General features: G+C 36.9%; 2 protein-coding genes across 6 annotated transcripts; one reads left to right on the forward strand and one right to left on the reverse strand.

Annotated features, from left to right (window-relative positions):
• Nucleotides 1-95: 95 nt before the first annotated feature.
• Nucleotides 96-3,427, reverse strand: LOC137944232 (quinolinate phosphoribosyltransferase [decarboxylating] 1a). Of its 2 annotated transcripts, none has more exons than XM_068789843.1 (10): nt 3,179-3,427; nt 2,903-3,051; nt 2,062-2,195; nt 1,907-1,970; nt 1,734-1,818; nt 1,550-1,607; nt 1,284-1,436; nt 941-1,117; nt 597-664; nt 96-424 (listed from the first exon to the last, which is right to left on the reverse strand). In XM_068789843.1, the coding sequence occupies exons 1-10, from the start codon at nt 3,262-3,264 to the stop codon at nt 328-330; spliced, it is 1,071 nt and encodes a 356-aa protein (XP_068645944.1). In that variant the 5' UTR covers nt 3,265-3,427; the 3' UTR covers nt 96-327. The 2 variants fall into 2 exon arrangements, with proteins under 2 accessions (XP_068645944.1, XP_068645943.1); XM_068789842.1 differs by having other exon boundaries at nt 98-424; nt 1,524-1,607; nt 1,736-1,818.
• Nucleotides 3,428-4,709: 1,282 nt separating this feature from the next.
• Nucleotides 4,710-10,812, forward strand: LOC137944379 (nudix hydrolase 23, chloroplastic-like). Of its 4 annotated transcripts, XM_068790047.1 has the most exons (8): nt 5,119-5,233; nt 5,337-5,547; nt 6,118-6,249; nt 7,866-7,942; nt 8,069-8,204; nt 9,081-9,221; nt 9,427-9,485; nt 10,379-10,812. In XM_068790047.1, exons 3-8 carry the CDS (start codon nt 6,196-6,198, stop codon nt 10,437-10,439), a joined length of 528 nt encoding a protein of 175 aa, XP_068646148.1. In that variant the 5' UTR covers nt 5,119-5,233; nt 5,337-5,547; nt 6,118-6,195; the 3' UTR covers nt 10,440-10,812. The 4 variants fall into 4 exon arrangements, with proteins under 4 accessions (XP_068646145.1, XP_068646148.1, XP_068646147.1 ...); XM_068790044.1 differs by lacking the exons at nt 5,119-5,233; nt 5,337-5,547 and adding an exon at nt 4,710-4,976; XM_068790046.1 differs by having other exon boundaries at nt 5,119-5,547.
• The last annotated feature ends 34 nt before the right edge of the window (nt 10,813-10,846 follow it).

Raw genomic sequence — 10,846 nt, forward strand, 5'->3', positions numbered from 1 at the left:
CCATTATTCCTCAGGTGAACGCCTCAATTTAAAGGCACCTAACGTATTGATACCATTTTATTACAATTTATGCTCCAGCTTTTCCTTTTGTAAAACACTATTGAAGCCTCAAGATATCTTTTCTTTTTCGTTTTCTGTAAGTTGGAAAACCTAGAAACCACTTCTTGTATATAAGTATCAAATCAACAAATGGTCCCAAAGATGCATCAAGATCTTAAAATTGGATCACATTCAAACTTATCAAGGCATCAGAATGATGGCCTATTAACCATCAGGCATAAAAGGATGACAATGCAAAGGTTTGCTGCGTGTGTTGCCATAATCTCATCATGCCCTGTTTGTCCGCCTGCCAACTTGGAGCGCGAGCTCTATGTCGATTTTCAGGGAGATATCAAGTGCCTTCACTGAATGTGTCAATGCCCCACTGCAAAACCATACGAAAGGAGTTATATCGGATAGTAGTTTGTTAAAGAGAACTTAGCAGAAGTAACATTTTGCATGAAAAAACCACAATGATGAGAAAATTTTGGTGTTCAAAGTGAAGATGAATGCAGACACTGGTGCCAGCTGAACTGTAAGTTGATGAGGTTAAGTACCTGGAAATGAAGGTTACACCAGTTTGCCCAATTATATTCACAGTTTCAATTGAAACATTTCCTGATGCCTGTCATCATAGAAAGTTCTAGTAAAAAAACCAAGAAGAGTAACTAACAGAGTTTAACAGATCGGATGAAATAGAATAACACTACACTGCCAACTTCAGAATTTATGGGAAAATCTTGTTCATCAGCACTTGATTGTTGGTGCTACTGCTTTTGTAGACTAGATGTTTACACCCAAGAAAGATTATGTACACTGTAATGAAAACAACATAATCTGTTGCTAGTTTTTTCCATGAGAGGACAAAAGAGATGCAATGAAGTTAGTCACAAAGAATTACCTCCGTCTCAAATCTTCCATTGATGAGCTCAACGGCTTCTTTCAGCATGGAGACATCGACATCTCCATCAGGCAGTGGAACCACCATGTTGTCTAACATTATCCTAGTTAACGAGGTTTTCTGTTTTGATGCATAATCTAATACCTCTTTCACTTCTTCTAGAGTCCTAGTTTCAACCTGATGAAAGAAAAGACTTCATTAAACTTGGTTAACTAACTCTATCTAGAGCAGATATGTACTGGTGAAAATTAAAATTCTAGGATATATCATCTGTGACATTCTGAAATATAATGAACCAGTAGATTAAGAGCTTCTTGTACTTAAAAAATACTAACTGCCATACCTCAACTGGCATTTGAAGATTTCTTTTATGTAAGAACTCGTCCACAGACTTTAGGGCATTTGATACTCCGCCAGCGACTGAAATATGATTATCTTTTATCATCACCATATCAAACAAACCCATCCTGTGGTTCTGGCCTCCACCAATTAATACCTGTAAACGAGAAACCAAAATGAATTGAAAAAGACTATACAGGTCTAAATACAAACAAAATTGACAAGCATGAGAAGTGATAAACACCGCCCACTTATCCACCAAACGTAAACCTGGGGCAGTTTTCCTCGTCTCCAAAATCCGTGCTGGATATGCTGCATCTGACATAGCCTGCTCAAAAGAGACCAAATAGATGGTCAATTGCACATACATGAATAGAGGAAAACAAGTGTTTGAGGACCAACACAAATTAGTCCATCTCTTACTGCTCTCTTTTTAAAGAAATATGAGTAATGCACCTTGGTGAGTGTTGCTATTCCACTCATTCTCTGCATAAAATTGAGCACCACCCTTTCTGCCATAACGATATTGTGTGCATGACCTTATAATCAGAACAACATATAATCAGTACGTATTCGTTTCAGAAGAGGCAAACGAAATCCACAAACTAGAGGGTGCAATGTTTTCACCAAATACTCTTCCAAACTGCATGCCTTTTTGGACGTAGTTTCCATCACTTTGAGACCACTCAACCTATCAAATATCATCAAAGTGTGCTTAACTTCCACGCAGAGCAAGTTTTTCACTAACAGGTTGAATCGACTCTCAAGTCCAAAAATGTCACCTTTATTAAAGGGTCAACCTCATTAAATATCATCTCTGCAAGAGCAATTCCAGCAATGATGCCATCCTCCTTTGCCAAAAAATTGGCTTCCACTTCCATATCAACAGGAATGGTGGCCATGCATGTGACATCACCTGTAATATGTAGAAGAAGAAAAGATAATTATGAGAACAAAATCTAACATTATATACAACAAAGCCGAGCAGTATGTAGAATTTTAATGGTCAATCCTGCTTTAAATGCTTTTGACATGTCTGATTATTATAAAGTAATAAGCATCAGGATTGTCTTTGAAACAAATGTTCACACTTTACAGAAACACCTAGACAGATTACAATATCTCCTGTTACTGTTAAGCATGTGCCCGATATGCTGGAAGGTCCAGCAACATGAAAACTTATGTTCACATGCAGATACAATAATCTAAGATACTCTGACATGCTTAAACACACTAAATATAAAAAAATAACAAGCACTTCCCGGAAAAACAAAAAGAATGAGGACTCAACACAGCAGATTCCTTTCCTTTTTTAATAACAACAGCAGACTTCTTATGAAGTGCTTGCTAGGCCCAAAATGAGTTTAAGACAATGATTAGCACCTTCAAGTAACTTGAGAATTTTAAAAATAAAAATAAAAAAGGTATTCAGATGACCAAACAATTATAGACATCACTTGCTAGTTACTACGGTGAAGTCATATTTAAAAACGAAAAAAATCTGGCGAGAATTCTATTCTCAAGTGTCATTAAAACAAACAGTTTGTCGTCAGACCACCTAAGAAGGAAAAAGTTTGATAGGATAGAAAAGTTCAGAATAAAAGTGAATGAAAGGAATCAGACCTATACCACCGGCGTCCTCGGCAAGCGCGAGCCCGATGACAGCCTTGAGGTCGTAAGTCGGATGAGAAGGTGGCTCAATGACCACTGAGTCAAACGAAATCTTGGAGCTCTTCGTTTCGATAGCAGACATTAGAAGAATTCGCGTGCGACTTCAACATAACAAAACCAAAAACTAACCGATTAAACTAAAATAACAAAACGAATTCAAGATAAATAAAACAAGGGGATAACAAAATGACTGAAGAGAAAAAATTTCAAAAATGATAAAAATAGAACCTTGAAGCTGGTGACGATGAGAAAGAAAAAAGAGAAGGATACGCAGCAAAAGAACGAGAGTGAGAAAGGGTTGGCGTTCCCAGCATAGTTCGTTGCCTCTGCTGCGGCGGAGAAGCCCCTGAATCGTCCACAGCTGAGGCGGCTCGTTGCTTTGTTCCTGCGGCACAGAAATGCAATGCAACTACGGACTCCGAAAGGGCTGGTCACGCGCTCGAAACCAGGTGCATGACCTGTCACGGGACGGCCGAAATATCGTAAATTCCTATTGCGAGTTTCCGGCGGGATTTAAATGTTTATTGTAATTTTACATTCCAGTATTCACTTCTTCCCCGTCTTTGATGTTGGTAGAAAGTAGTCATTGCTCTCTCAACCATCTTTGTTTGTCAATGTGGTGGATGGGAGGTCAAAATTTCGACCATGGTAAATGTACGATTTTGATAATATTACATGGATATACATTAAAAGGATAGTCCCACATATATAAAGATTTTGTATTTATTATATGAGAAAAAAGATTCATAGGTGATTTAGTCATTTTAGGATAAGGTCTTGGACCCAATTTAACATGGTATCAAAGCAAGGTTTTTATATATGGGCATCCGTGCCTACACGTGAAAAGGGAGTGTGAGTATAAAAGAACTTTTATGTATATACTTAGGGTATAATTTTTAATGTTCACATGCTATCTTTGTAGCTACTATGTTATTTTAAATGACTTAGGTGTGATCTTTTTGAGTATGATCAAAATTCATATATGGCTCTTAAAATCATAGCAACTCGGGGGAAAATATATATTTGTCATAAATAATATATATTTTTAAAAATTTTATGAAAAAATAAAAAGAGTCTCACTGGAGCAGGGACTCTCGATAAATAGAAACTGGAGATCCTCCGCCACTAAATAGATAATATGTCTCTAACATATTAGGTTACCATATCCAAACAATATATATTTGTCTATAAGTTTCAACAATGCAGTTTTTTTTAAAAGAGGAAAAGAAGATCGGAGTCAATCCCTACTAACCAAGGTTGTATATAGTTATCTTATTAAAAATGTAAACTAATTACAAGGATATTATTTATATTTTTTATATTTAAAATAATATCATTATCTTTATTTTATTGTAAAAATAATAAAATAAAAAATTCTAAATAACCATTGTGAATACATGAATGTAGAAAAAATATAAATTGAGCTTTAATTTATTCCATTCAAATTTAATTGTTAAATTAAAAATATACCTTAGATATAGTTAGGTTTATACATTTTTTTATTTTAAAAACATGATTAAGCTAATTAATTGGATGATGATAACTGATATTCCATAATTATCTATCTTAAATTTATAATTTGTAAATATGTTGTATTTTCGTTCGAGTGACGTTCAACTCGCACAGAGAGCTTGAAATGAGCGACCAATAGAACTCTACCCCGCGCTGACTCGATTTGAGCCACGAGTACAATGGCGATCTGCGCGAACATTAACCACGTTTTCTCCTTCCAGTAATCAGAACAACCCTACTCTCTTATCGGACCATGCTGAGGGCATTTCAATCATTCGGCTTTGTGGTATTTCCATGCAAATGGAAGACCCGTTCGATGCATTTCTGTCCACAACTGATACCAATATCGAATCCGCTAAATTATCCAGCTGAATTTTCATCTCCAGCTGTTTTTCCTCGATCGAATAATTGTTGTAGCGGGTTAAAGATGTCGGCGAGTCGTTCTGAGTCCAACCCAGATGCAGATGTAGCGTCTTCTTCTTCTAATTCTTCATCAGCAATGCTGGCGTCGACGGTAGATTTCTACTGCAATGAATTTGGTTATTTTACTTTCGCTCAATCGTTATTTTCCATACGTTTTTTTTCTTCCTATTTTGTTTGTTTGTTGTAATATGAGAACGAATTCCATGTAGCAACCGCGGCCCAGAATTTCGAAGACGATATTTCTTATCAGATCAACAGGAGGCAGTGGAGTAATATATTCTGTGAATGACTTCACAGTTAGTAGTCCTGCTACCTTTTTGGTTTTAGCCGCCATAGTTTGTTGTGGCAGTTGAGTCACTTCGTCCTGATTAATTCTGCTCCCGTTGTTTTCACTGATTTTCATTGTGAGGGCACTGAATACTCAGAAACGTATTATATGATGCTGCGGCAGGAATGGGAGCTCTACAGACTAGGATTTGCGGGGCATTAAACAAGGGAGAGCTGGGCGGTTTACCTGTTTACCCGCCCCCTCCTTTATCCTTATCTCATAATGACTCCAGTATCTTGTAGAACTTGGAAAATATCCGGTCAGGAAACAGGGATAGGACGGGATCAGGCTTTTGCATAAACTCTCCTGAACCCAGGAACTGCGATACACCTATGTACGATTCTGACATTTCTGTTCTATTTGTTGAGACAATGTTATGGTCCTAAAAAAGAAAGTATGGATTCGAACTATTAACTGGATTCCGTAAATTGATACTGGATATGATTTCATGTACTATTGGTGCACACTTCTATTATTCTGACTTAATTGTAAGGTACATTATTTTCTGGAATTATTAATATTTTTTTAATAGAAAATTTAATCTTATATGTGTGCATATTCCTGCTCTACCAACTAGTTAATTCTAACCTTGCCTAAATTCCCTAATTTTCTCTATGGTTTTATAGTTTACTAGGATACTATGGCAAAGGCACCTTTCTTTGGAGTTTACTGTATGCTCACTGAGTTGCTTCCATTTTGTGGATACTTTTTTCTTCTAGAAAATCCAACTGAATCTCAGAATTACATGAGAACAAGGGCTGTATTGCGGTCCATAAAAATTCAGACTTCTACATTTGAATCCTGACCAATTCCGACAGGAAAGAGGCAATAAAGTGGACCCTGCCAGTTTCTTCTGTATTTCTTATCTTTAGGAGTTTGTAACTGTTGATCTCTTTTGTTGTAGGCACATAAGCCTAAACTCAGTTTCTGTCAATCTTGTGGGGGACCTACTACACACGTTATACCAAAGGGAGAGGAGAAAATGAGAGTTGTTTGCAGTCTTTGTGGGAAAATTTACTATGAAAACCCCAAAATGGTAGGTGCTCAATTATAATTAGTATACAAAGTTTATCTTTCTGCTGCTCAGATAAAATTTGAGAATGCATCTTGACATCAGATTACCCAAAACATAAATTGCATTTGATTGTGTTTAAATTTAATAAAAACATCTGAATTTCCTTATGATGCCATTGACTATAAAAATGGTGCTGGTCCTAAGGGAGTGTATGTAAACGTCTAGGCTTTTCTTTTAATGCTCTAACAATCTCCCCAGGGCCACCCATGTTTTTTTGGTCCGATGTCCTTCAAACTAATTTGTTTTTTCGAAAAAGTGAGAATCCTTTGAACTAATTTAAGAGTTTAATTTGGGTAGGATGTCATAAAAAGTTTGTGTACATTTTTTCCAAGAAATCGCTTTCATCATCAGTATAAAGTACAAGATGCACTGGCAAAAAAAGAAAGTGTGTGCCTACTTTATTACCTGTTTTACATTCTTTAAGTAAAATCTTCTACTGAAAATTTTCAACTTGTTGGCATATACAATTGCCAGTTTCCAGGAGATTGGCAGCCTTGCAGTGAGATATTGTCAATATCATGGATTCAGACCAATGGTGTTACAAAACGGGAAGGTTTAGAGAAAACTGATGAAACATGTTGAATTGTTAAACGTTTGAGTGAGATTAGTATTGTATAATTTTTGACACCTAGAGAAATCTAGGTTTAAATAATTCAGGTGACAAAATCAGGCTACTGTCATGATGCACTACATGAGATGCCAGATGTGCACCAGACGAGGTAGGCTACTAAATGTAACTTTATCTTCAATATAAGAGGCAACCTCATGGAATTGTTGAAAGGAACATATGACAAAACAAGAAAATTATAAGATGAACTCAAGAAGAGCACCACTAGAGGAGAGAGTAGGAGAGAGTCACATGAGATGTTTGAACTTATATGATCTAATACAGCACCAGTAAGGCTTTGGTAATGATAGAGCAAGCTTAAATGGCATCAATAGAAGTTGCGAGAAAGACAATCAAAGGAGGCTACCTTAGCTAAGGAATTGTCAAATGTTAGATCAGAACAGAGAAAAAAGGTTCAGATCATTGATCCCGACATAGTTTTTTTCGTTTTTGGCGAGAAAGGGTGTATTTCATTAAAGCCCGAAGGCAAACATCAAACAAGAAGAGGAGGGGCCCTTTGACGGGTAGCCCCTTCCTTAGCAAGAGAATATGTGATGCAATTGGCAGACCTCAGAAAATGATTCTTGGAACAAATAACATTTTCAGCTAAATCAGTGGTTTCAAAGAAGAAGGACCAATGCCTCCAAGGGCATCATTTTTTGACCCAGCATAGTTAGGACAAAGCTTTGAGCTAATGATGATGAATTCTATGATCTATATATATCTCACAGATTATTTTTGTTGAAGCTATTGTAGAATTTTACTGAATACATTGAGGATGAAACCTACCTTGAGCTATTAATATATATATTTGGATATTTTACCATTGCTTTACAGAAGCATGGTAGCCTCAGAAAGATTTGATCTTGCATTTACACACTGGTGATGCTCTTTCAAGTGTCGTCTATGTGTTTCTCTCTTTTATTCTCAAGAAAGATTTGAAGCTGTTGACATTTACTGATTTCTCCAGGTTGTTGGTTGCCTTGTTGAACATAATAATAAGGTCCTCCTCTGTAAACGCAAGATTCAACCATCTTATGGGTTGTGGTACGATTCGTCATCTTTCCCTATGTTAATTCATTAGTTTGTTTGAAGGGGCATATTCAAATATTGCTATTAGAATGATGATTTTTTTGGTTGTGGAACTATCTTAAAATGGATGAATTTATATAGGACTCTGCCTGCTGGCTATCTGGAAATTGGGGAGTCAGCTGCAGAAGGGGCAACACGGGAAACCTTGGAAGAAGCATGTGCAGAAGCGGAGGTGCTTTCGCCATTTGCACAGCTTGATATTCCACGTATTGGCCAAGTGAGGAAAAAAATGTGCTCTTAACTATTTTTCCCATTTCTCCCTAATTGTGTTGAGAAAGTGATGAAATTTTTTTTAACAACGAAAAAAATTACAGCCGAACAGTCAAAAGGTGAGGTTAGTTGCATGGCTGATCCGCTTCTCTACCTCAATTTAGATGACTCTGTCAGTTGGTCTTAACTAGTGGTCCTAAGCTTGGTAAAGTAAAGGTTTACATCAGGTTAAGAGCTGGTGTAAAGAATCTTCTCAAGCCCAAGCTTTATCATTCAAGAAAAGGGTGACCAAAGAGGTTGCAACACATGGAAATTGCTGGTTGGCTGAAGTTGAGATTAGCACCTGGGATGCAATGCAACAGGTCTGTTGATTAGAGAGATGGTAAGATTTGCAAGATTACTGTTGTAATAGACCTGCTTTATGGCACATGGTGTCAGAAAGCAAATGAACAACATCTGCTGAAAATAAGGATGATGGAGATGAGAATGCTGAGTTGGAGGTGTAGCAAAGGTACGAAAGAGTGTTAGAGATGGATGTATTAAAGAACAGGTTGAGTGGCACCTATAGACAAGCAAATAGAGTTCTCCGAAATGACTTGGTTATGTTTAATGGGAGTCAGAAGTGAAAAACTGAAGATTGAACACGTGAATGGCAGTAGAGACTAGGACTTGAGGAAGGCCAGCGTAGCATTCGACTAGTAAATTACATAGCAGAGTTGAGGAGGAACCATGTAACTGTCTCCAACATTCCTGGGAATAGGCTTTGATGGTGTTGATGATGCATTATGTCATCTAAATTTATTTAAATTTGCTAAAGATTTTTTTTCTGAATTTGAACTTACCATAGATCCTCATTATCTTTTGGATGTCATATGCAGTACAGAGTTACATAATCTTTCGGGCAAAACTAAAGGAGCCTCAATTTTCACCTGGGCCTGAGTCTCTCGAGTGTGCACTATATTCTTTGGATGAAATACCATTTGATTCTCTGGCATTTTCTTCAATATATGTTACATTAAAGATGGTATGGTGTTGTCCAAACAAGTCTTTCATGTACATTTACCATGTTAGCTTATCAGTTCCATTTCTTTTAAGAGGTTGCTGGTCTTTGAATCGGTCCTATTTTTCATTCCATGGTAAGAAGAGGTTAAGTTATCGAAACAGATATTGTGTCTCCTAGACTATGGCCCCGTTACTCACAAAGCTTTTCCTATCTTGTTGGGCTGCAGTACATTGAAGATGTGAAGGCCGGAGCATTTAAGTTTCACTACTGTACTATAAACAAGAGGTAAGATGTATGGTATCTACTAAAGTTCTTTACTGAAAGAATTACCCACCTTTATCTTTGAAGCTGACTGTGCATGTGCTGGAGAAATGTCTTTATCGGTATGAGAAATTTTCAATTTCCCTCACCAAATGTCATGCATCTAACCTGAACATTTGGAAGCGATGTAATAGGTTTCAGGCAAATATGAGGTGGATTTAGCACCTTCATGCCGGTGATCTTTTTCTTTTGTTATTTGTTCATCCCTATAACTCTAGTGTTCGATTATCTGAATGAGCAGATCTATATTCTGCATTGGAATTCAATAATGTACATATGTCAATTTTAAGGGAACATTGCCAAAGGACACCAAATTTTTACTTGAAATATTCGAAGGGCCTTTTAGGTGTAAAGTTCGGAAAGGGCCTCAAAATAATTACCATAGGATAGTTATAATCATTATATCAGAATTAGTACAACCTAGTCTCTTCATGCATGATATCCTTGGATGGATAACTCGGCCTTCATAATGTTAGGTGTCATATGCCAATCTCAAATTTAATTGTATAATGCAGAAAACAGGCTCTATGGCTGTCTGAGTAGCTACTGGTTGGAGCTTTTGTCATCAATCTGTGACTTACTCCAGGATGCTATCTTTACCACTAAAATGGTCATTCTGCTATGATTACTGAGATCTTCTGAATATTTAATATCTTTTCAGTCCCTTTTACCAGAATTTGTTGTCTTTTTGGTCATAAAAAAACAAGATCAATTGAACATTAGACTACCAGTAAAAACATCTTTTCAGCAAAAATGATCAACCAACTGAAGCACCCGACATGTCTCTGTCATTTTAAGAAGGTTTATAGAGTGCCTAAATTGGGTTCTGAGTTGCTTTTTTTTTTTTTTTTTGGCAGACCGGGCTCAAGTCCATCTGATCCAGGCGGGTTTGTTCTGGACCATCATTTACATTCATAACCTCCTGTGAACGTTCTTTTGTCAATGTGATATAGAACAAACTGATCAAGTATTGCAGTGGGTGCCTTGGTGTAAAATGATACTCTTGTTTAAACCCAGCTGCGAGTGCTGGCTACTGGCTAGGCTCTCATCAAGTATAGCAACAGAGGCAAGCTTACAGACAAACAGTCTTTAATCTTTCCTCAATTTAATGTGTGCAGGAATATGTATTTCCAGTTCTTGTAAAGAATATTGACTTGACTTGTTTGGGCTGGAGTAGAGACATCCTGAAGCTATTGCAGAAGAGTCTCTTTTTTGCTTCTCTTTCTTTGCTAGGCTGATACCTGAAAATCACCAGCCTCTCCCACGGTTCTCTCAGAAATATTTGGAATGAATAAATAGGACTATTTTATCTCTAGCAATCTAGT

This window comes from Aristolochia californica, unplaced genomic scaffold (assembly GCF_029961685.1).
Source record: "Aristolochia californica isolate CCGP_79_NKW_82.1479 unplaced genomic scaffold, dmAriCali1.0.hap1 SCAF_11, whole genome shotgun sequence".
NCBI lineage: Eukaryota > Viridiplantae > Streptophyta > Magnoliopsida > Piperales > Aristolochiaceae > Aristolochia > Aristolochia californica.